Source organism: Cicer arietinum, chromosome 3, assembly GCF_000331145.2.
Source record: "Cicer arietinum cultivar CDC Frontier isolate Library 1 chromosome 3, Cicar.CDCFrontier_v2.0, whole genome shotgun sequence".
NCBI lineage: Eukaryota > Viridiplantae > Streptophyta > Magnoliopsida > Fabales > Fabaceae > Cicer > Cicer arietinum.
Window position 1 is genome coordinate 70,360,683 of NC_021162.2, and position 26,466 is coordinate 70,387,148.

At 29.4% G+C, this 26,466-nt stretch overlaps 4 protein-coding genes across 8 annotated transcripts in view; 1 reads left to right on the forward strand and 3 right to left on the reverse strand.

The window, feature by feature from the left end:
• Window positions 1-1,481: 1,481 nt before the first annotated feature.
• LOC101514114 (small ribosomal subunit protein uS12-like) lies at window positions 1,482-2,908 on the reverse strand. Its single transcript, XM_004493890.4, has 4 exons — window positions 2,748-2,908; window positions 2,179-2,334; window positions 1,932-2,058; window positions 1,482-1,787 (listed from the first exon to the last, which is right to left on the reverse strand). The coding sequence occupies exons 1-4, from the start codon at window positions 2,750-2,752 to the stop codon at window positions 1,647-1,649; spliced, it is 429 nt and encodes a 142-aa protein (XP_004493947.1). The 5' UTR covers window positions 2,753-2,908; the 3' UTR covers window positions 1,482-1,646.
• Window positions 2,909-7,053: 4,145 nt separating this feature from the next.
• LOC101514438 (interactor of constitutive active ROPs 2, chloroplastic) lies at window positions 7,054-11,278 on the reverse strand. Of its 3 annotated transcripts, none has more exons than XM_004493891.4 (4): window positions 11,062-11,278; window positions 10,037-10,126; window positions 9,316-9,502; window positions 7,054-8,910 (listed from the first exon to the last, which is right to left on the reverse strand). In XM_004493891.4, the coding sequence occupies exons 2-4, from the start codon at window positions 10,054-10,056 to the stop codon at window positions 7,261-7,263; spliced, it is 1,857 nt and encodes a 618-aa protein (XP_004493948.1). In that variant the 5' UTR covers window positions 10,057-10,126; window positions 11,062-11,278; the 3' UTR covers window positions 7,054-7,260. The 3 variants fall into 3 exon arrangements, with proteins under 3 accessions (XP_004493948.1, XP_004493949.1, XP_004493950.1); XM_004493892.4 differs by having other exon boundaries at window positions 10,037-10,141; XM_004493893.4 differs by lacking the exon at window positions 11,062-11,278 and adding an exon at window positions 10,271-10,683.
• A 7,302-nt stretch (window positions 11,279-18,580) lies between these two features.
• LOC101515203 (uncharacterized) lies at window positions 18,581-23,020 on the forward strand. 2 transcript variants are annotated; one of them, XR_003471945.2, is made up of 7 exons: window positions 18,581-19,104; window positions 19,875-20,063; window positions 20,229-20,468; window positions 20,815-21,032; window positions 21,661-21,915; window positions 22,278-22,617; window positions 22,799-23,020. XR_003471945.2 is itself a non-coding variant. In XM_004493894.3 (6 exons), exons 1-6 carry the CDS (start codon window positions 18,720-18,722, stop codon window positions 22,524-22,526), a joined length of 1,536 nt encoding a protein of 511 aa, XP_004493951.1. In that variant the 5' UTR covers window positions 18,581-18,719; the 3' UTR covers window positions 22,527-22,773. The 2 variants fall into 2 exon arrangements, 1 of the variants encoding a protein (XP_004493951.1); XM_004493894.3 differs by lacking the exon at window positions 22,799-23,020 and having other exon boundaries at window positions 22,278-22,773.
• A 2,048-nt stretch (window positions 23,021-25,068) lies between these two features.
• The window catches only part of LOC101515524 (protein IQ-DOMAIN 2), a 4,072-nt gene continuing 2,674 nt past the window's right edge, over window positions 25,069-26,466 (reverse strand). For both annotated transcript variants that reach the window (XM_012713985.3, XM_004493895.4), the window contains exon 6: window positions 25,069-26,060. In XM_012713985.3, coding sequence (XP_012569439.1) covers window positions 25,362-26,060 — 699 coding nt within the window. In that variant the 3' untranslated portion in view covers window positions 25,069-25,361. The remainder of the gene's footprint in view (window positions 26,061-26,466) is intronic.

Sequence of the window (26,466 nt, forward strand, 5' to 3'; positions counted from 1 at the left end):
GAATGAATTAATTTCTATTTTCCTAAAATTACAAATCCCTAATAATAAACAAATAGTATCATAAACTTTATGAAATATTTTGATTTTTTATAAATGGAAAGAATAGTTTAAAACTAAGGAATTAACGACAAGGATAAAAAAAAATCGTAGCATTCGGGCTAGAATCAAAGCTAGTGGAGCACAATCTCTGTCAAAAGTTTGCATAAACAAAGATCCCAAATAGCCGTAATTAGTAATCTATTGACAACCTCCACACCAAAATTTTATTTGAAATATCTTTTTGAAACAATAGCAAGCAATATGGTGTTAACTTATTGAGCTATTTTATTTGAGATGTCGACAATGTTATATATGCATCTTCTCTCATTTTTAGACGGTCAAACAATTTTCTTACCTCAACCAAGGGTTATTGCAGGCAAATATTTCCTATCCCGTATGTGTTAGATTTACTTCATATATTTCTTTAGTGCAACACAAGGAAAAAAGTTTACATTCATGCAAATTGGTAAAATATGGAGTTGGAGGAAGCAAAGACCATCCGACTCTGTTCTAGACTTCAATAGTGTTAATCTTTATTGTTGTTTTCCCTTTTAAACCCATCACCTTGCATATCTTATAGTGCACTATTTCAAAAGCTAATATATTTATGAGGGCTTTTGCAAATAAACTTGTAAGCCACATTTCCACAATGAGTTTCCAGAGCTAGGGATGAAATGTGATCACTTGCTTTCCACGCATTGTAGAAGTATCTTATCCACGGACATCTAGAATGATGTCTACTTATTTTCTTTCCACGCATTTTTGTCTTTATTCGGCTTATTATAATCCATTATAGTTCTTTTCTACTTAGCATCCACCTGAATTGCAGTACTTAAGAGCTAAACCCACACAAGTCATTATGTATTTACACTACAACACCAGCTGTAGTTTGGGCCCTTTACAGCATTGCGTTACTGAGAAGAGGAAGAAGAGCACGGTGGTTGGCGCCAATACATTAACAGCACCTGCTTTAAATTTATTTGTGACTTCAGTCCATTGTACTCTCAAGGACTCCTCATCATATTTACCACACAACTCATCAAAACCCTTTTTACAACTTGCGACATCAATACTAATCCCCAAGCTTAGTTCCCAGCTCTCAAAACTCCTCGCCGCTTGCTAGTATCATTGGGACAATGCTCCTTGACAGGGCCTTTACCTACGCCCACAATACATCATCTAAACCCTCTTCTAATAACCGATTTTCACACTGCCAATTTAGTGTTTGACAGCAATAAAGAGCTAACATTTGAATAAGGGATTACCATTGATATAATAGCCAACAGAAATACATACCTATAAACTGTTACACCCTTACAAGAATCTACATAATACATTTGTTCACTCAAAAAAGATAAGCTGCTCGTACCGTATAATTAACAAATACTGCTGCCAACGATGGGATGAAAATGAAATAACAAATGCATAATGCAAAGTGAGGCTGGAGAGAAAATCTAAAGTATATTATATATTACTTGAATCAAATGAAGTTCAGAAACATTACTTCTATAATACAAAATTGTGAATAGGGCTCAAGAAGCAAAATTAAAAATTAAAAAAAAAGGGTTAAACTCAGAAGAACAAGAAAAAGGAACCATCCCACAACTCTAAGACCTAGGCTTCTCCTTCTTCTCCTTGAAAAGAGCCAGTAGAGAGACACCAGAAACCTTCACAACCTTGAATCTGACACCAGGAATATCACCCACAGCATGACCTTTACGTCCAAATCCAGCTATCAAAACTTCATCCTACAACCATCATCCACAGCCATATTATCAATGGGTTTTCAAAACATTACCGTATTTCAGAGTACTATAGGTACAACTAAAATCAAAGAGTCAGAGCATGTAACACAATCTAAACAGCAAATAACGTGATCATTGATTGCTTACATTCTCTTCAATGTAATTTAAGCAACCATCATTTGGAACAAAGGCAGCTATCTTCTTCCCATTTTTGATGAGTTGAACCCTGGCACATTTACGAATGGCAGAGTTGGGCTGCTTAGCCTCAATACCTCTGCACATAAATTACCATACCAATTCTTAATATCAAATGCACAATAATTAAAATAACATTCAAATTCGAATAAAAGATATATAGATGTAGATTGTAGGAAAAAAGTTAAAATAATCTCACATCTTTTCAAGAACAATTCCCTTGGCATGGGATGAACCAGCAAAAGGCTTTTTCCATTCATTACCAAGATGAGATTTTTTATATTGCTTATCTGCCCACCGTTGCTTAATACGGTGCTTCCTAAGCTTGCGGGCAGCTCCCATTCCTCGTGTCTTTCTGCAGAAGCAGAAAAATAGTAAATTTCTATCTAATATTTGAAGTAGATTAAATTTAAATAATACAATGTCCAAAATAATGGAGAACGAAAAAATTTAAAGTACAGAACAAACAAATTTCAATTGAATTATTGAACAAACTACAACAACGAAATTGAAACATTCTTTTATATAAAGCGCATTACAAGTCCAAGTGAGAAGAATGAATGCACATATCAACCGGATTCGATAACAACACAAATTAATTACCCTAATCACCAACTTCATGTTTTTGTGTTCTGAATAGTCATTAGGTCAAATCAAATTATTCGTATACAAAAAATTCGAATTCAGAATAAATCATTGTAATTGGAAGGACGTGTTGTAACAACATATAAGTAAATACAGATTTTGAATAATGTAACGTTGTATTACCCCATAGTGATTGAGAATTGGTTATGCGCAGTTAATAGTTGAAGGAACTCAGAGAAGAGGGAGTGTGTATGCGGTAGCCGTAGTGCAAAATCTAACCCTAAAATTTTAAGGAGCTAGGCACTTATATACATTTGTAAGCAGGATGGATTGGGTCAGTTTTGACAAAATCTGATGCATCTGTTTTATTTTATCGAAACACAAATAATAACAATAATAATTTAATTTAATAAAAATATATATAAAATTTCAATCACATCATTCAATTCTTTCAAAAAAAAAAATCAACAAACTTCTAAAAATAAATCTAATAATTTTCAAATACATAAATAAATTCAATAAAATTCAAATGCATAATTTTCATGATTACATACAACACACCAACCATTTTAGTTTATTTAGTGACGGATCTTGAACTAAAATATTGGGTGACTAAATTTTTTAAATTTTAATAGATAGACAAATAGTATAATATTGTGTTGTATATAAGAATTTAAAGTGTAAATTTACAAAAATATATTGAAGAAATATAGTAAATCAAATTTTGATTGACATTTTTAATTATTAAAAATTAGTTGAAATTTAGGTTATAAATTTTATGTTATAAGTACAGCAGTTGTTTTTGTAACTTTTTTATAAATTATTCGCTCTAATTTTTTAATAACAAACATCTATATTATAATTTAGTCTATAAAAATTGATATATTTGGTTCAAGATCTCTTAAAAAAAATTTGGAGGATCTATTCTAATCTTAAAGGTTGAGTTTAATAAAAAAGTAAAATTTAGTAATTAAAAAAAATGATAAAATAAATTTTTGTTTATACTCACGTATCAGTCTAACAATGATCTACACGACTAATCTAAGTGCATATCATTTAGTCACATTAATTTATAAAAATAACATGTGACCTTCATATATTAGACTCATATATATTTCGACAATAATAACGATAAAAACAATTCAACTTATAAAATACACCGATTATATAACTCAACATTACAAAAACATACCCCATAATATCTATATTAATAAGCATATTAACATATATCAAATTATACAAGCCACAATTATCCTATATACTTAATTAATAATTATTCCTTTTTTAAATTTTTTTAATATAAATTTTAGACACAAAATATAAACATAAAATTTTGGGTAATATATGTGAATGGTTTGAACAAGACTTATATTTCTTATGTATTAATTTTTATTTAAAAAATTATAACTCAAATATCTCTTATAATAAAAAATAACAGTAGTTTTTTTTAAAAGCGTTGAGAATTTTGGGTGGCCGGGGGCCCGAGACAACCTATATCCCAAATAAGCTCTACAACTAAGATACCATAATTTTTAATAGTATTGTTTCATTTGTTTATTTTTAGATCACTTATTATTTTCATTTGTTTATTTTTAGACCACTTACTATTTTCAAATAAAATATTAAAAAAATGTTTAATAGATTTAAATGTAAAAAAATTAAATTAAATTAATCATAAATAAGATTTTGTATAAATATTGTTCTTTCTCGTAAATATTTAACTCAAAATTTTTGTATTTAATGCATAAATTTTGCATTTGATTAATATAAAAAATTTAAACTAAATTAATTGCTTTTGATTCATACCTTTATTATTCAAAACTATAACAAGATATAATATTTAAATAAATAGTATTTAACTCAAAGATTAAATTGCTCATTTTAAAAAGAGAGTTTAAATATTAAATACTAAGTTACGAATAGACATGTAATAGATTAAAAAACTAAAATAAATTAAACTATGTTTGCGAGTCATGTCTTTCAATAGATAGTTCAAATCGTTAAATTTATTATTCGGACTAAATATAAACGGACTTCAATCGGTTGGGTCGCTCGGACAATTTAATATAGTTAAAAAATATTAGATTAAATGATGTAATTGACGGATACACCTGCACCTCATATACACCACTGTTGCATAGAGAAAACACTCTTGAATTAAAGTATCTATTTCTCAACTAATTGAGCATCTCTAAAATAATCCACTATTAGTATTACCATAAAATGAGTCAATTATACTGTTGGGACGGGGCTTAATTGGATTTTTAATAAAAACACCGCTATTTTGGCTTCACATATGTCCAACAAAAATAAAATTATAGAAAACTTAAATTTTGGGATATGACTTACAACATATTTGATAAATTTCGTTTGTATTTACTTGCATTGCGAAGATTGAACTATATCTTCTCAAGATCTTGATCATCAAAGTAATGGTGTTCACTTTTTCATGTGTGAGTAAGATCTTGATTTAATAAACTCTTCAAGTATTTGGACCAATGTAGCAGGAAATAGCTATTATCTTAAAGAGAAAATCAGAACTTGGTAAGACACGGTGAACGAAAATGTCTATTATGATAAGAATTTTTTTTTACAGAATTATGATAATATGATTTTTTTTTGGAATTTCTAAATATATAAGTACAATAAGTATAAAAGCACATCAACAAAAATTTAGATAAGTGTATAATATAAAAAAATATTATAAATTCTAAAAAGTAAAAATTGAATATTTCTTGTTCAACTACAAAATTGACTCTTATGTATAAAAAACACTATTCAAATGTATAGTCTATTACAACTAAGGTTATGACAATTTCTGTATGAAAAAAAGTCAACCATGATTTATTAAGGAAAATGATCTAACAACAACTAAAAAACATTAACCACAATATAAATTACACTAATACAATTCTCTAATAATGTAAATGAAATTTTTAAGATATGCTTACTTAAGAATAGTTAGATTATAATTTATTGGTCGTGACAATTTTTATTGAGAAAAAAGCTTACAAAATAATTAACCATAGTAGTGGTGATGAAAATCGATGGAGATCAATAATCCATAGTTAATTGATGGAGTCTAACACTTAATAGTTTTGTTAAGATCCCTGTTGAAATGATGAAACAAAATATTTGAGAGAAACACTATTAATTTGGTAGATATAACAATTAATTATTTGTTTCTATTGAAATATGTTTATTTTATGTGAATTTCTTTGCCCCTGAAGAAATAAGAATCCCCCTGCATTCTTATTTTGCTTTTTTGTAAGGGGTTTTTAAATTTATAGACTATATTATTAATGTATGCTTTAATTTATCTCTTAAATATTAATGTATAACATATCAATATACCAATATTTGAATATAATTTCAAGATTATACATATACAAAAGTGATTTAGCTCTTACGTCCCGATTCAACTAACAAATGTCGATATTATTAGATTAAACATCATGTTTTGGATTCAAATAGAAGATCTCTTGTGTGAATATCTGATGATAATTATATCACCTGACAAAAAAAAAATCATTTGAGATGTTTTAGCTAAAATATACTTTTGACTCAAAAAATTTAAAATATTACGATTTTATCTTCTAGTTAAAAATTTACAAATTTTACCAATCAACTTTAGACCCTTTTACAAATTGATCATTATTTATTTTGATTCGATCAACAATAACATGATTTTTTTTTTATGATTATATAGACTTATTTTTTGTAATATTAATAATAATGAGAAGAGTTTAAAATAAAAACAATTATTTTATTACAAAAATTAATTCACTAAATTGCATTTTAATTGTATGTGTTGAACAAATACTACTATAAGCAACAACAAAAAAATACTTTTTTATATAAAAAAATATTAACTCAATAGATGTTGTGAGTAACATGCGTGAAACCAAGTCTATGTTGTGAGTTGTGACATGTCACATTAAACTCCCATTAAGATAGCAACCCAACACTCATTTCTTCTACTCCCTAATTCTCTTATGATTTTAATGATGAAATAAATATCATTTATTTAAATAATTTTATTAATTACAATTAATTGAAAATTTTAACGAACTTATATACAATAAATAAAAATATATCAGTAAAAAAAAATATTAAAGAGGTCTCAAATTCAAAATCTATACTATAAATGAATCCCATAGGTGTAAACTAAGTCTTTTAAAATGTTACAAGAGATTGTTATCTTAAATCACTATTATATGTCTGATACATTTTAATTTAAACAATACTTTTTCTCTAAAAAATTGAGAAAAGGAAAAATTATTAATTAAAATGAAACTTACTAGGGCGACAAAGTCAAACCCTATGAGCTGAGACTTCATAGACAAAATGAAATAATGCTAACATTGGTCTAACATTTTCATCCAGAATCTTGCCACTTGCTAATGATGTGATTATTACAATAAAACATAGTAATTTACTTATAGAAACAAATACAACAGGTTCCTATATCAGTTGAACAGCTTGTCAATATCAGAATCATTCATAACTCGCTTCATTTCAGCAGGTTGGATATTTCATTGTCACAATTAACTCTGCTTAAATAGTCATGACTGAAGAAAGTTGGTACCAAAAAATATCTAACAATAACAATATCCAATGAGAATAAAGGAGTACAATGAAACAACATAAGAAGAGTAAAGCCATGGCCAACATTTTAACCAGTAGTCACATCTACTTAATGATGATTCTTCCTCCACAACACTCCAATCTTCTTCAGCATGTTCTTGTTTTTCTTCTTTGGGGACTCGTCATCCGTGTCTTCCAAATAAGGCGAATTCATTGTCTTGCTAGTAATAGAATTGAAGCTACTGTCAAGCGAGCCGTTTCTCCCTACACATTTTCCATTGTTTCCGGTAGAAAGCATTGAGGCAGCTGCTTCAGCTGCCTTTCTCCACTGGTCAGACTGAACTTTCAATCTCCTTAATTCAGCTTCCAGCTCCGAATTCGCAGCCTGAGCAGCATCTAACTGCTCAGTTACGCGAGCCACTCTTCTGTTACTTTTCTCCGCTTCTTCCATTACGTAGCTAAGTTTTGACAAAGCCTCTTGCTCTGAAGCCCTTGCTGCTTCAACTGAAGCAACAGCTTCATCAGTGATTTTATTCTTCTCCAACTCTGTTATCTCCATCTTGAGCATACTGTTTTCTTCAGTTACATTTTTCAGCTCTGTCTCTCTATCGAATAATTTCGCCTTCCACTCGGCAATATCAGCGTCCAATTTATTGAGCTCTGCTGCAAGTTTAGATTCCATTTCGGTAGATTGGTTTACATTGATCCTGGAACTGAGTCCCTCATTCTCCGCTATCATACTCAACAATTGAAATTCCTTTTCCATTAGACTCGCTTTTAGCTCTTCAGTATCAGCTTTAGCTTTCCTCAATTCTTCGTATAATTCAGCCTCTCGCTGACTGGATTCTAATTTTGTACGTTCTAGTTGTTCGTAAGCACTTCTAATCTGCAATGTGCTTTTGATATACTCCTCTTGGTATCTTATCTCGGTAACCTCCAATGCAGATTTCAACTGAGCTACTTCCGATTCAGCAGAGATAAGCTCGGCTTTGAGCTGGTTTATCTCCTCATTTTCTTGAGAGAGCCCCTTTTCATCAGGTGAATCAGATATGTTTTTGTTAGCACTGCTAAGCAAATCAGCCTCAAGTTTGCTCACAAGTTCCTCCAAGAATCTTGCTTGAGTTCTTGACTGCTCTAACTCCAAAGATAAGGAATTGTAAGCTTCCGTTGCTTTTATACCATCTGACCGGAGTGTTTCCACTGTCTTATTTACCGCTTCCAATTGCATTTGCATTTTTCCGATTACTTCTAAGGCCATGGATTCGGACGCTTTGCAATCACTTGCCTCATTTTTTAGTTTCTCCAACATAGAGAAAGCTTCACCAAGATCCATCCTCAAGTCGTGAATCTCATCCTGATCTGACTCTGCATTGTTGGTCTGAGTAGATTCAGACTCGCGTGCTCGTTCGAGTTGACTTTTCAATTTCTGTATTTCAGATACTAGAGCAGATGAATCCATTGAGTGCTGCTTCTGGACAGCCTCAAGTTCAGATTGCCATGCTCGGTCTCGATCCTGAGAAATTTTACCGAGTTCTTGAAGCCGTCCTTCTTCTGAAGCGGAAAGGTCCAAAAGCTGTTGATGGGATTCCTCCAGCTCTTTTGACATGGATAGTATCTGCTTCTTCGCTTCTTCCGCCTCCTCTTGAGCTTTTCTCTGCCATGACTCTGATGAGTTAAGTTGATCCTTCGCACTCTTCAGATCTTCTTGAAGCTGTGCAATCTGCGACTCCAATTCCTGGACCTTGCTAGGTCGCTTCTTCTAAAAATCCAGATAAAAAGGCACATTATAGAGTGAATAAAAAAAAACTAGGTATATCATAAATATTTTGGATTTCGTATACACATATAGATAATTGATTAAAATAGGGATGGAAATAGGTCAGACCTACCGATAGAAACCTGTTTTGCTAAAAATTAAAAAATACATGCCACCAAAAAAAACCTGTTAGACCTCTACCAAGCCTTAAGTAAATATAAATAAATTACTGTTATTATTATATTAAATTTTGAACTTTAAGTTAAGCACATGAAAAATTGCATCCAAGAACCACCAAACTAGTTGTATCTATCATAAAGGAGATTGTCAGTAGCCACAATAGCTCTTTAAGGCAAGTCTAATTAATGTTTGATAATTCAGATCTATCCATAAGCTAATTTCAAATACCTCAGATATTGGACTGTGCGATAACCTGCGTTCAATTACTTTCGGACTCCTGTCTTTTGGCAACTTTCTTAGGGGGTTTGGAGAGGAGGAGGCTGAGTTAGAACCAGAGTTCGGTGTCTTCAGTTGCCGAGCAGCAGCTCGAGGGGTTACGGGAGATTTCCTTTGGGGCAATTCTGAAGCACTGGCTCTGCTAGCAATAAGCCAATTAGCATGAATAAACAAATGTGAACCAAAACCATCACATGATAGCACATGAAGTGGTCAAATGAGGAGAATCAATCAACTGGAGGAAGTTATGCAACACTTTATTCAAACACAGCCATTTATGAACATTATAGTACAGGGTAAATAATGTTGCATTTTCCATCTTAAGCAAATTAAAAAAAATGGACTGCACAAGCATACTTGATCTTCGAATGAAATAAATAGGGATAAAAGATTGCATCAAGCCCAATAAGGACTAGGAGAAGTTAATTCAAAAGAATTCAATCTTCACCAAAGAACAAAGAAACATCCCTACACAATGCAATAGATCAGAGTTTACAAATCAAATAAATTTGTCCAGAAATTAGCTTTTCAATTTCACATACATTTTTTACAATGAAACAGTCTGTAATTTATACATTCAAATCTGATACATGAAAGATACTAGTTCATCCTTAATTTAGTTACAAGATTAGCATGCAAGAAAAATGTTAGTAAATGATTACAATCTTAATACCTTGCTTTTGGTGTCTGCATATTTTAATTTCTTAATAGATATCGATGCAATTGAAAGTACCTCTTCTTCAAAGCCCCTGACCCACTATTCCTGCAATATAAGAATCTAAGACTAAGTAAGAAATTGAAAAGAAAAGGAATTTGATTTATACTTTATAGTACAAGAAAAAGTAATTGTTGCCCCCTTGAATCAGCATTCAACAAAAAAAGCCAACAAACAAAGAGTATGGAATACCTTCAAAGAAACTCCTAATAAACAAACTCCACTACCACCAACCAAATCCAAAAGACTTTTAAGAACAAATATAAATAGCTAAACTAAATAACCAGAATCTCTCATCAAAATCGTTAAATAACTAGTATCATTAAATAATTATAAAAAAATAAAATAAAAAAACATCTTTGACTTTTCCAATTTTCATTTTGACTTTCATTCCTTTTCCATTTTGGGCTAAGAAAATGAAAAGAAAAAAACACACAAAAATTTGACCGAGGATGACTCAGATCTAGAAGCACTCTGAAAACATACCAACTGAAACAAATGAATAGTAAAAATGTACAAAGCAAAAAAAAAACATAGATTCTGCTCAAACACCATTAAAAGCAATCTACTATGCTTCTAAGAGAAAAGAAAAAAAAAAAAAAAGCAAAAAAAAAAAGGAAAATTTGTCTGCATGTTGTGTTGACTAGAGAAAGCACCAAGCATGTTTAAAATAAAAAAAATAAAAAAATAAAACTACTAGAAAACAAAAGAAAAGCCAGATTTTACAGAAAGAAAATGTGTGTTTCTTGAGCTCATAATAACACACAAACTTGGCTTAAAAAAACATAAGTAGGAGAAAGAAAAGAAGCATTAACAAACTGACCAACCATAACAATAACTAACTCAAGTGTACCAAGGACATAAACTTCAATGTGGCATAATGTTAAACTATATATTACCCAAAATAAATAAATAAATAAATAAATACAGAAAATAAAAATTCAAAATTTGTTAGCATAATGAATAGAAGAGAAAAAACTTACTAGAATGTTAAAGTGGGAGGATGAAAATGTGAAGAGAGGGATAACCCTAGAGAGAAAGGTGGTTGTTGTTGTTCTTCAAAGTTGGGTTTGGGTTATGTGGTTGGTTGCACTCACTCACACTTCCCGAGTTACTCACTCACTGTGTCAGAGGAGGGAGCAGCCAACACAAAAAACACATTGAAACTGAGTTACCGTCACTTCCACGCTCCTTTGATTCTCTACGCGCTTCTTCACGCTCCTGTTTATATGGATTGGGACCAACGTACTACAAGCTTTGTTTTGTTGCAATCGATGCTCAAACCTTAGCTCAGGATTAAATTTAATTATTTTCAGTTAATATTTAATTTTACCAGTATATCTTGTCATTTTAAAAAGTTTTATATTATTTAAAAAATTACAACGTACATGATTTTATCCATAGTTTTCATAAATATTAATTATATTTATTAATTTAATAATTGTGATCTACTAATTATATAAAAAATATTACTATAATAATATATAAAAATTTATTTTTATTTTTTTCTTATTTTTATTTTCTACAATTTGTATATATTGAAAAATACATACGATAATTAAAGTCCTTTATTTGACATTAAATTTTTATTGTTGAAAAATTGTTTCTCAATCAATTATAAACAAAAATAAATTGAATTGTGTATATTAAGAAAAATAACTGATCATAATTAATATATGTAATATAAAAAGTTAAGTCTATTATTAAATTTTAAATAAGAGATAAGTAGTTAAAATTTCCTTGTAGTTCAATTAAAAAAAGTATGAATTAGATTTGTTTATATTTAATTCTTTTGGTAGAATGTACTAATAAGTAATAACTGTTTCTTATTTTACTAATGTTAATATTTAAAAATGATTATATTCATTGAATTCACTTTCTTCTAGATCTATTTGTCAATTTGTCTATAATATTTTTTGAAATTCGATTTATATATTATCTTAGCTAATTCAAACTTATAGTTCGATGAATAATATGTATGACTCTTATCACTTTTATTTTAGATAATTTAAATATACGAGAGTGATTAAAAGATATACTTTTATAAAAGAATCATCTTTTATTAAATAAAATCTATAATTTCAATATACAAGAGTGATTAGAAGATATATTTTTATAAAAGAATCATATTTGATCAAATAAAATCTCTCCTATATCAATTGAAAATTCTTCTAATTTGTATGTGTTTGAAGAACTCAATATTCTACCAATAGTTCCACTGTTTTATTGCATGGAATTAATTAAAATTAAAAAATTAAATAAAAACAAATGGCAAAATAGCATCTGGTCTAGGCATTAGACTGTGCCAAAAAGTAGAAATTGCACGTTAAGTGATACAAATATACCAAATTATATTAATGGGTCCCAGTAGGCCCGGAAAGGTCCAAACAAGAGATGAACTTAGTTAAAATTTTGTAATTCTATATATTTTAAAATTTTGATAATATAATGAGTCTACGATAACACTATAGTTTTACGATTTATTAATATTGTCTGTGTACATAAAATTGTGGGTTGGTTTGTTCGTCGTTTGTTGTAATATTATTTTGATTGTTGTTTTGTTGCAGCGATTATTTTAGTTTTGTATTTTGTTGTAGTGTTTGTTTATTTAAATTAAAAAATCAGTTTCGATCAAATATAAATTTAATTAATAAATTTGACGTCGTTAATATTATAGTTATGGATAGTTATACATACATGAATATTATATCACTTGAATTTTGTCATATTTATAAATTTTATTATATTTATAAATATTTAATTATTTTATATTATTAAATTGAATATTGTTAGTTTGTTCATAAATAAATTCACCGTTTTCAATTATAACATATTTAAATTATTTTATTCTCAATTAAAACAATTTCTATCGATTTTTCTAATGACATGAAATGAGTTTGTTTTTGTCACGGGCAAAACAAAAACACAGTTATACAATGGTTTTAATGAATTTTTAATATTTATAAAATTTCAAAATTTTGTTTTAATTTATGTAAAAAATTAATATTATTAAAAAAAATCAATATATTTAATTAATCCTAAGTAAAAAACTTCTAATTTTTTTATCAAAAAATATTTTATAATATTCTAATTTAAATTTGTTGTCTCAGAGTTTTAGGAGAATACTATTTTTTTAATAAAATAAAAATAAGTTTAGTCCATTTCACCTCAAACATATCTTGTTTTCAAAATAAACTTTAAAAATAAAAAATTACAACCACCCCCGAATCCTTACCCTTTCGGGGTGATTTTCTATTATATATTTTAAAAACTTTATAAACCGAAACCAATTCAATTTTGAGGTTTATATATGAATAGTAAAATTCAATTTTAAACTAGTTTTCATTTTTTATTTTTTAGGATGAAAAAAAATTTTTGACATGTAAATATATTGAACTTATTTTTACTCAAAATATACTGATACTTAAAATTAATAAAAATGAAAATTAATAACAAAATTTGAACAAAAATATTAAATTGTACTGAAAATATTTTGTTTTTTAATATTACAATAATTTAAATATTATAAATTTATAATTTAGTACGGTTGAAAGTAGAATTGTCAAATATGATAATTGATAGTGTTAAAGTGGTAGTCGATTCTGGTCAACGATAGTTGACAACATTAAAGTGGTGGTCAATAAAGTCGTAGTAATGGTGGTTGGCGATGGTCATAATACTGATTGAGAGTGGTTTAAGTGTTAATCAGAGTGGTGGTTAATGGTGATCAATAGTGGTCAGAATGGTGATTGTCTGGTGTTATATAGGTGATCATACTGGTGATTAACGATAATTTTAGAGATGATCAGAGCGGTTGTCAAAGTAATGACTAGTGTGGTGGCTAAAGTGGTGATCATCACAGTGGTGGTTGGTGGTGACTAAAGTGGCGATCATCAACGATCAAAGCGACAATCATAATCGTGATTGGTGGTTCTAGAGTAGTGTTCGACGATAGTTAAAGTGATAGTTGACAATAGTCAAAGTAATATTATTTAACGATTGGTTAAAGTTAAAACAAAAACAAAAATTAAATGTATTTTTGAGTTTTACAAAAAAAATTATTTTAAAAATAAGTAAAAAACCAACTTAACCAAATTTTACCCAAACATATTTTATTTTCAAAATAAACATAAAAAATAAAAATCACATAATACGTCAACGAAAGTTTTTCTTCAAATTTAATATAGAATTAATTCTATAAACTAATTTTATTATGTCAACATATCAAGTTTAATTCCTTAAAAAACAATTATAAAATTAATCGTGTCACTTTAATTAATAATTTTTTTAATATTTTTAATTTTTAATTTATAAAAAACTCTATAATACCAAGGTCAACAATGCCAGACATTCATCTCAGGAGAGATCAACTACGTTTTTTTACACAATTCTCACTATTTGTTAGTATTAGTTATTTTTCTATAACTTTTTATGTTTTAAAATGGAAAACATTAATTTTGTCAAAAAGTTAAATAAAAAACTATTTTTTTCTGAAAATATTAAATAAAAAAACTTCCATGCAACGCTTCTAGAAAATATAGTATACCTATTATTTTATGTATTGAGAAAGAAAAAAAAACAAGAAAAGCTGTACACCTAAAATATAAGAAAAAATAAAAAAGCTACCAAAAGAAATATGAGAAAGGGAAGGAACCTCTCACAGGAACGGCTAAACCTCAATTATTGTTGGTCGAAAAAACTGTGAATGTTTTACAAGGATATAATTTCCCTAAAGCCGTCGTTGGTATCTTTCCGCAAGGTTTGGAAATCTATATATTTGCATCTTATTGCATGGCCCAACACTATATTAGTGGATAGCCCAAATGAAGAAATAATTATGCTTCAAAGGGAACAACTATATAATATTTCATATTATTACTCACTTACAAATTTATAAAAACAAACTTAGCATGTGCCAACACCCCCTTCAAGCTTATACGTCCCTGATTGCTTGCAAATTTGATAATTCAGAATTAATTTATTTATTTTTAATAAAAAATTAAAATGATAACTTCTTATATTTTTAAAATTAAAATAAAAATTTATTTAACATAGACACATGGTTATCATATTAAAGTCCAAATAACAAAGTGAAATATTCTCTTATTTTTTCTTCTCCACTCTCAGATACATTATTAAAAATTAATATTCATTCATGTATTTTATACTATTGAAAATTAAAATTTAATAGAAAACTAAAATTTAATAAAAAGCCAACAAACTTGGAGCTATTAAGCAATCACCAAATAACACAGCAGTAAAAGTTTTAGGCCCAAAGTGCTTGACTTTCAGAAACTTGAAGCCCACATGGTTTAGCAAGAATGAACCTTGTCCCGCATGCAGCAACCGATATTATTAATTACTAGAAATAATAATTAATTTTGAAAAAGGAAAATATAAAGGATATTGTCCCTCGCAACTTCGCAAGGCAAAGCACATGCAATGCAGCCTCACTTCTGACACTGCAACCGACAACTGCACGCACACAATTCCTCACTCGACTACCAAATCAGACACGCGCCGACCAAATAGTGCGCCAGCGCCACCCCGTTGTTTTGTCACGGCGCGTTGTATCTGGCGTGGCTATATCATAAGCACTCTCACACTAGTCTGTCTGTTTTACTTTTTTATAAACGAGATACTAACACGTGTACGTGTTATCATATTTGTTAAAATTATGTTATAGTATACATCGTACATTATTTTTCTCAAAAATCATGTTTTCATTTTTTTAAATATAATTATTTTTGTGTCCAATTCTTAATATGTGTTCTAATATTACCCTTTTTATCATAACAAATTTAATTTAGCTCCAATGTTTGTTTTCTCCTTCTTCGACCATTGTTAAGTAGATTCAATACTGCAATAATTAAAAATAAAATTTATTTTTTTGAAAACATTGTCATAGTAACAATTAAATCTTATAATTATTAAGACTAATACTAATGAACTAATTAATCATTTATTTTTCTTTTCTTTATAAAATTAATTATTTGTACCAATTATAAGATTAATAGTAGTGAATTGGTCTGGCGTTGCCCGTGTCATACATATGTACGATTGTGTTATATGTTATTGATAATATTTATTTTAAAAATAAATTAATTTTTGTGAAATTTTCGTTTAAATACAAAAAATGAAATTATTTTGGCAGAGAAAATTACAATAATTTAAATAAATTAATTATTATTTAACAAAAACAAGATTATTATGCCCGTCAATAAAATCAAACAAAAAAAATCATTTTGTTAGTTTAATTTTCAAATACCTAAATATGATATATATTTGGACATATTTACTCCAACAATACTTAAATCTATATATTGAAGAAGTTGACGTGTATATTAATCCTACAGTATGCAAGGAAAACTGTCACCACCCATGCAAATAAATGAATTATAAAACACATAAGTGTATTCAAATAAGAAAAACACTGACAACAATACATACTTAATACTCAATTCATAATAAAATATAAAAAGAAAATGTTAGTTAAAAAATTAATGTATCTGATTAAAAATAAATATTAAATATATTAATTTTTGTTCCAATGTAGTATTATCTAACTTAAGAGAAATATATGGTTGTGTAGTAAGTTTGAGTTAGAAGTCATACATTGCTTATAAAAGTGATAGATGAATAACATATAAGTGAGATGATCCATAAACCAATTATTTTAAGAATTTTAATTAAAATGTAGTGTTCAACTCACTTTATATGATTGTTCTTTACATACTGTGAATGATCAATTGAGCTCAACAGTTGTATAAAAAACAATGGTTACTCAAGGGACTGACTATTTGTATCGAAAGTATTTCTAACAAAAAATATTAAGGTGGCATGTTTGTTGTCGGGCAAGTGTGTATGGATGAAGCTTTCGCCTGAGTGAGGTATAATAAGATGAATTGAATTGACATACACTTAAAGAGATATTATTGTGTAGTAAATGAAAGTTATAACTCTCACATGACTTAAAAAAGTGATGATTTAACAATATATAAGTGAAATGAATCATAAATTTATTAGGTTAAGATTTTAGTTAAAATGACATTTTCAACTTAGTTATGTGATTGTTCTTTTAGCTAATGTAAATAATCCCTAAACTCTCTTTATGACCCAACATATATTAATTTGATTTGACTTTTTATATGTATTCTTATTCTATGAGTTTTCTGTTTTGCAATTAAATAGCTAACATAAATATGTAGTGAAATCGTGAAATTATAACAAATAAATAGACAATATATATATATATATATATATATATATATATATATATTTTACAGAAAAAATGAAAATAAAATAGATATATATTTAAAAGAAAAAATAAAAATAAAATAGATGCATCGGTTAGACTTATACTAGAGGGTAGAGGTATCTCATTATTTTATATTGATATATAATAAGTAAAAAAATAAATATACAATTTAAATTAATTAATACATATAAAAAATGGCCCAAATTAAATAACCAATTTCATTTTATTTTTAGTAAAAATAGTCAAATTTAAATTATTGTATAACATATTTTTTTCTGTATATTTATTTTACACCAAAAATTAATAATAACTTATCATTTTGATAAAAAAAATTAATAAATATCTCTGATTAAAAATCATTTAACATAATATGATAAATTAGTTAGAATTAAAAAAAAATTACATTCGCATTATTATCTTTTAGTTTTTGTTCTTATATTCGCATTACCTTTAAACTTTTAAGTAATTGACACTATAATAATTCAACAAATCGCAAACTAAAACGTCAACCGTATATATTTAACAGAAAAAATGAAAATAAAATAGATATATATTTAAAAGAAAAAATAAAAATAAAATAGATGCATCGGTTAGACTTATACTAGAGGGTAGAGGTATCTCATTATTTTATATTGATATATAATAAGTAAAAAAATAAATATACAATTTAAATTAATTAATACATATAAAAAATGGCCCAAATTAAATAACCAATTTCATTTTATTTTTAGTAAAAATAGTCAAATTTAAATTATTGTATAACATATTTTTTTCTGTATATTTATTTTACACCAAAAATTAATAATAACTTATCATTTTGATAAAAAAAATTAATAAATATCTCTGATTAAAAATCATTTAACATAATATGATAAATTAGTTAGAATTAAAAAAAAATTACATTCGCATTATTATCTTTTAGTTTTTGTTCTTATATTCGCATTACCTTTAAACTTTTAAGTAATTGACACTATAATAATTCAACAAATCGCAAACTAAAACGTCAACCGTTGATTTTTTACCAAAAAAACACCAATCGATGTTCTTTATTAAGGTCGATGCAGTATACTAATCGGTGCTTAGTTGGAATCCATTCCAAAACATTTAACCATTCTTGATTCTACTACAGGGGTGCTTTTGTTTTTTATTTATAAAAAAAAATTCCAATGGATCATCCTCCTTTAATTCCTTTTTGGATTTAATTGGCATAATTTAACTTATTTTATTTTATTTAAAACTTTGCTTCGCGATTACGCATAAATAAACTAAAAAAAACAGTAGCAGTTGTATCAATTGCAATTTATTTTCTCGCGCACATGCTGTGAAATGATACATAGTTTTAGAGAGAGAGAGAGAGAGAGTGTGAATTTGTAGTGAGTTGAAATGGCGGAAGTGAGAGGAACCACGTGGTGGAGCGAGGAGCTAGCAAGTTTAATGGAGAATCCGATACCGGAAACCGTTTCAACGACGTCGTTTCAAGCGAGAAAATCGGAGGAAGTAGTGAATGAATCTGAAGAGACCTTGAAGGACCATGCGGTTGGGTTCTTGATGGCTTGGTGTGAGATACTAATGGAGTTAGGTAGAGGATGTAGAGACATTTTGCAACAGAATTTCTTGAATGAAGACTCTTATGTTGTTACAAAACTTCGTGGACCTTGCTCTAAGGTTTCTAAGAGATTAAGGTTTTTGAATGATTTTTTGCCTGAAGATCGTGATCCTCTTCATGCTTGGTCCATTGTCTTAACCGTTTTTCTTCTTGCGCTCGCAGGTTTCTTAATTCAATTATTTCTCTTTGTTTTTTTTTTTGCTTGCTAGTAATTTTAGTTTTCTTTACTAGTTCAACAGCTGAAATAAATTGATATTCATTTTAATTTCATTTAAAGTAGGACTTGTTTTTGTGGTGCTTTGTTATGTGATTGATGACCAGGACTTGTTTGCTATTTTTTGTGGATTTTGTTTGTTGTTGATCATTTGTATTTGTTGTTGACTAGGTCTTCCTTTGGAGATGAAATGTTATTCTGATATGTAGTACACTTTAATTGGCAAAACATAGGATTAGTTCAATGTTGTTATATTTTAAATTCAAGTCTTAAGTATTATGTGAACCTTGTTGTACTATGTTGTTGATTGCTTTTGGAAAGGATCATTCATTTTATTGGTGATTATTAATTTTGGTTATTACTTATTAGTACTAAGTCCTTTAATGTTCTTCTCCCCAGTTTGTAGGTGTTAGTATAAAGAGATTATTACTAGTACAATATATGTGTTCATAAATGTATTTACTTAATATGGCTCCAATTTTCAATGAGGTATGCAAGTCAAATATTCTCAGCCAATGTCTATATGGCACAGACAAATCTTCATGTTTTTCTACTTATTGATTCTCTATCTCGTACAAACTCAGTCTCGTATGATTTATATTCTATGGATTTTGGGGAGAAAAACTATTTTTTTTTAATAAAAAATATATTTTCCATGGTTGTGGAATCTGGGCCTGGCATAAGGTTTGCTGACTTATTTATTAAATTATATTTGCAGCCATAAGTGTAGATCCCAATCATGAAACCTTAGCCAAAGAGATGAAGGTGCGCATGCATCCTCCTATTGCTAGCCGCATATTGCTTCCAGATGGTAGGTACATGGCTTATCATGATCAAGGTGTTCCAGCCGGCAGAGCTAGATTTTCCCTTGTTGCTCCACATTCTTTTCTTTCATCCCGGTTGGCAGGTAAAGTATAATTTAGAATTTTTTATAATGAAAAACCAGCTTTAGTAAAAATTACATAAGTATTCTTATAAGGATTAAAAAACTTATTCACTACAAATATCAAGTTCTATCTTTTAACTTTTTCTACTGCCTTTTTTTCTTTCTTTCTTATCCCTGTAACGGTAGGTATTCCTGGAGTTAAAGCACCATTGCTTGAAGAGTATGGTGTTCGCTTGGTCACTTATGATCTTCCTGGTTTCGGGGAGAGTGATCCACATCCCAACCGAAATTTCAATTCATCAGCTATGGATATGTTGCATCTAGTCAATGCTGTCAATGTAACTGATAAGTTCTGGGTACTATGCCACTCAAGTGGGTGCATTCATGCTTGGGCTTCCCTTAGATATATTCCCGAGAGAATTGCAGGTTGTTCCCCCTTTTCAAAACTTTAATGTCTTATACTTTTGATGTGTTCATCATAAACTCCGCATCTGAAAAGGGTTTACAAGTTATACCAAATTAATAGTGTGAACATTTTGTAAAATGTCCAAAATATAATAATAATTAAGTCTGTATTGTGTTTTGTGACTCTATCTCCATTCATGTAAGTTATTGGAAAAAAAATATCAATTGTGGTTATGCCGATGTAATAAATTGTAGCTGATTGCTTACCTCTGTTGAGCATGTTTAGCTTGCTTCTCTACCTGCCAACCTACTAATCATAGAAAAGAGACGCATGGATTCTAATATGTAATATTACCTGAAATTGCAGGTGCAGCAATGTTAGCCCCTATGGTGAACCCATATGAGTTACACATGACTAAAGATGAGATGAAAAGAACCTGGGAGAAATGGCTGCCAAGGAGAAAATATATGTATTCCTTGGCTTATAGATTTCCAAAGCTTCTCTCTTTTTTCTATCGGAAAAGTTTCTTGCCCGAAAAGCATGACCGGGTTGACAAACTATTTTCACTTTCACTAGGAAAGAAGGTGAGCTGTGATAACCACAAATTATGTTGAAAGGAATATAACATGAACAGTGTTTCTTACTTTTTATTTATTCATTTATTTATTTAATTTCATCAATATATATGAACACTTACTTTAATTAATGCCAATAGCTATGTAGATTCATGGCTGCTGAAAAAAATTATGGTGTTTTTCAGCATTCAGTTTGAATTGACTTTCCATCCATCAGCTGGTGGATATTGTAACACTATCGAGTCATGCAATATACATGTCTTCTTTTAAATTTTCTTCTTCTAAGACACTGGAGCGACTTCAGTTGAATAAAAGATACTAAAGCACAGAGCCTTGTGTATAGCTTTGTCTCACCAACATTTATGTCAAATATTTACTGTTATAATTATATATTTTGGTCTGTGTTAAAATTTAGAATGCTTTCCTCTTTTTCCTGCTTCTTTAGGTGGAACTGACATTTGAATGTAAAAGTGAAGCTAAATTTTGAATATAAAAATAAATAAAAAACTCTACTTGGGCTAGTTACTATTTTATACACTGCCTCATTTCAATAAGCAGTTTCTGTAGGTGTCCATGAGTGTAGAAAAACATTTAGGACTGTATGATTTGTTGACGAATCCAATTCATATACTTTCAGGATGAAATTCTCATTGAAGAACCTGCATTCGAAGAGTTTTGGCAGAGGGATCTGGAGGAGTCAATTCGCCAGGGAAACATGCAGCCGTTTATAGAGGAAGCTGTTCTGCAGGTATCAAAATGGGATTTTGACATTGAAGAACTTCATGTGCATAAGAAGTGTCGAACAAGAGGCTTACTTCTTTGGTTGAAATCCATGTACGGGCAGGCAGATTGTGAATTAGCAGGATATCTCGGCCGAATACACATTTGGCAGGTTAAAAAAATGTTCTTCTTTGGGTATTGCTGTTATGGTTATTCTGTGTTTTCTTTCATTATTTCTACAATCTATACTCTCTGACATTTTGCAGATGAATAGGAATGCATTGATACATATTAATGGTACTTTCAGGGTTGGTATTGGGCCTGATGTTAAAATTTCATATTATCTTGTCGAATGAAAAATGTGTTTATCTTTATAAATATTCACAATTTTTAAGGCTCCACACACTTTTGAGATTTATTATGTATTATGCACTATGGAGTAAAATGGTGTTCAACTTATTTTTTCAAGACTTCGAGTTCAGTTTGGTACAATGTACTATGAATCTTATATTTCCCTTATCAATTCTCAAACAGGGTTTGGACGATAGGGTGGTCCCACCATCAATGATGGAATACATAGAAAGGGTGTTGCCAGAGGCAATAATACACAAGCTTCCAAATGAGGGCCACTTTTCCTATTTCTTTTTCTGTGATGAGTGCCACAGGCAAATATTCTCCACTCTTTTTGGAACTCCTCAAGGTCCGATGGAACGACGAGAGCAAACTGCGTTCGAGGAAAACACAGCAGATGCTTTACAAGTACCTGTTTCTAATAAGGAATGATGTGAACTTGCTGATATACACGATACCTTTGGATGTAAATAACAGAGGCGACTCCTATGCACAGTAAAGCTTCAAAGGAGAGCTTTTATAGGTAAAAGTGTCACCTACATTGTTTTGACTAACCTTCCACTGTCCCAAAGCAAACTGTATCTTAACTGCCTTATCAGATTTAGAGCTTTTATTCAATTGACTGTTTACTCAGCGGCAAAACTGTGCATGTTACTTAGTACCACTTCTTATTTTTTGATTCCCCTCTTTTATCATTTTCTCAGCTTTTCAGTTTGGATTTTGCATTTGGGGGGTTTGATCACGTATTCAAAATGGAGTTCATGGCTTCAAGGGGAGAATAGAGATTCTTTTTATTTTTCAAAAGAAATGAAGAGTTTCATCACTTAGTTTAGACATTTATAACAGTTTTCATTATGAATTTTTTAAAATGTAGAGGATCTCTACTTGATTTCGAGAGTGAGTAGTCTTCAAATGATTTGTACCAACCAACACTTGAATTATTGTGATCAGATCAAAAGCAGTCAACAAAAATGTAGATCATGGATTTGAAATGTTTTTGGGAAATGTCAAGCTTAAGTAAATAACTAATCATAATTACAAGTTTTTTTTTTATACAAAATCATAATTACAAGTTAAGGGTATCAAAATTCCAACTTTTTCTTCCTTCAACCATAATTCTTCGTTTAAAAAGTAAGGGCTAATTAATTTTTCATTTTTCAATATTGGGATGATGTTTGCTTAAACGTCAAGCTACGCTGTAAAAAGAGCAACAAGAGAAAGCTAAATATGAAGACTAAAGTAGAGGGACAATAGCAAATGGGACAAAGTAAAAAAAGGGAATAAAAGAGTGACAATTGGTGGTAAGAATGAAAGTGAAGTTTGAACCATTCCCATTTGAGCCTTCTCATCTATCAAAGGACAGTAGCCAAGTTTCAATAGAGTTTCTTCACCTCGACCAACTTTTTTGCATTTTAAAATTTATCAATATGTGATCAGGTTTACAAAGATGACCGGAAAAAAATTAACATTGGTATCATACTCACCTTGACTATAGTACATGTTTAGTTTTACAACGAAATTTGTAAAATTATGGTGAATGACTGATTTTTTAAAAGCTATCAAATGAAGTTTCTATAAAGTCACCATATTTTGTGTATTTTCTCAATCTTACTACAAAATCAAACATACACTATCTATTATAAGAAGTTACTAGTTTTTTCAAAATAATCACCTTCCATAAAATTTGAACTTTGATTTACTTTTGATAGTATGTCTCACATTCCACACCTCACTCCGTACTCTTACAATATTTTAATTTCTTTTAAATTTCTTAAACAAAATAAGTATCACAAATTTTTATTGAATAAAAATTTATATAATTAACTAAAAATGGAACATTTCATCACTCATATAATCCAAGTACAAAAGCCATAAATATTCATAGATGCAGAAATAAAATAAAATGTGCCAACTTTCTTAAGCAGGTAAAAACAAAATGTTTAAGCATTCACATAAAAGTTACAAATGTATGTTAATTTTAACTCAGTCATACTAAATAAACTTTAATATTATATTAAAATTTAGGCTAAATTACATCCGTGGTCCCTTAACTTAATTTCAGGTAACGTTTTAGTCTTTTGTCTTTGTTTTTCTTCCCGATTTAGTTCTTTATTCCTAACAATATCAAATAAAGTATGAAAATATGAGTTTATTTGAAGATTTGCGTTACGAATTTCATAAAATTTGTATTATATTGAAGAATATAATTAATTTTATGAGTTTTGATTGATTTTTTTTTTTTTTGAATTTTTATATAAAAAATGGTAACATTGTTGAAATTTTAAAACATAAAATATCCAATTGTCACTTAAAATTAAAATAAAGGACAAAGTCGGAAAAAAAGAAGATAAATGACTAAAACGTTACCTGAAATTAAGTTAAGGGACCACGGATGTAATTTAGCCTAAAATTTAAATTAAGTCTAATTCAATCCACAAAATCGACTTGTAAAATAAAATGTATTTTATTTATCTAGTTTAATGCACCTCAATAAAAACTTTAAGATGAAACTAGTAAGAGATCCACGTGAATGCACTGATGTAATTTGATTGTAGTATATTTGCACAAATAAAATATGAGACTTATTTAAGATTTGATGTATAAAAAGAAGGAAATAAAGTACAATAACATTTATCCAAATTTACTTATGACAGATAATATAATATGAAGATACATATACATGAACTTTAAATACAATAACAATTTCGGTAAGTTATAAAATTTCTTATTACGTATCTAACAATCAGACAACGGATTTCAAATTAAATTGACAAAAATGGGCCAATTACCTTGAAAAATGATAGTGATAGAGAAATATCAAACATAGCATAGTACTAGTGTGAACTGGAAGACCCCACTTCAACCACCGATTGTTGATTTGTTGTTGATAAATATATGTATCCCTATACCCCACCCACAACAGAAAGAAACAGAAAAACTAGCAATTTATAGTAGCATCAAATAAATGACACAATGAAATCAAATTTGAACTTATATATCACAAGAACATCATGAGCCATATTTCTTGCCCTCAAGGTATGTGGTAGAAAATGTAAATAAAAATACAAATAAAATAAATATGGTAAGTAAAACAATTTTCACCCCAAATTCAAAAGCCTCCATGAAATGTTAGGATACACATAAAAATAGGATAAATAAATAAATAAGAACACTCAATTCAAATGAACTTTTTTTGATTTATTTCTTCAGTGATATCTTCAATCCTACTTTAGTGATTTCCATCTTTTCCCTCTGGTTATGTAATAATCAACTGGTCACACCATTGTCCACAGTGAACTCGGCATTTACGGTGATTTCTACCTTTGGCGGACCTGAATGACGCCTTGGCTTGGCGGGTGAAGCCGGAAAAGAAAGACGCTTTTTTGCTGTTCCAAAGGACCCCTTTTCTTGTTTGCCATTTTCTTTTGCTAGGGGACTTTGACTTTGTGTCCTTGACCTAGCTTTCGCTGATTGAGTTGGCACCATATAACTTGGAACTGATGGAGAGCTAGCAAGGCTCTCGTCATCTCTAATTGTTGATCCGGCAATAGAGTGCCTACGGAACCGATCTGATTGTACACTGGCCATGCTTTTGGAGTCATCATCCATAACCCAGCTTCCCTTTGGACTTGCCTTCTTCAGTTTCCTAGCAACTGCTGCAGAACCTGGCTTTGAAGGAGCTGAATTGGATTGAAAGCTAGGTGAGCCGGGGTTTTGGCTCGCTGCTGGAGAATGTATTTCAGAATTGAGCTGGAAACGAGCAAATGATTTGCTGATTTCTCCACCGGTAATGCTGCGACTTGAACTTTTAACAGATGAATGATCATTTAGTTCTTTATCCACAAGGCCACGGCTCTCCCAAGGTCGGGCTGCCATCCATCGTTCTAACCAGCTCCAGCCCCATGCAGGATTGGTTGGATCCGTGAACATTGGATTCATCGATCTAGACGTGTTCTTCCCGTTTTGCTGTCACAATATTACACTTGCAGTTGTAAATCATATCATAGGCAGATACTTATATTCATTAGAAATATATTAAGACATAACATAATATGCCGTTTTATTTCAGCTAACCAAATATCTCAATGACAAGAACTGAGGAAGAAATTATACTGCAACTGAATCAAGCATATTTTTGAATTATCCAAAAAATCATTGTAGTGAGAAAGAAGATTGCAAGGTTATGAGAATAGTGGTTATGAAGAGGAAATGGTTATGAAGATAGTGACAAGATAAAAGGATTCATGCATTGGTCAAGCCTAAAGACTTGTTTGTTAAGAGAGAATATTTTCTGTTTTCATTTCATGTTTATAATTATATTTCCAAAAAGTCCTTATTTTCATTTATTGCTTTTAAATATTTTTCATGGGAA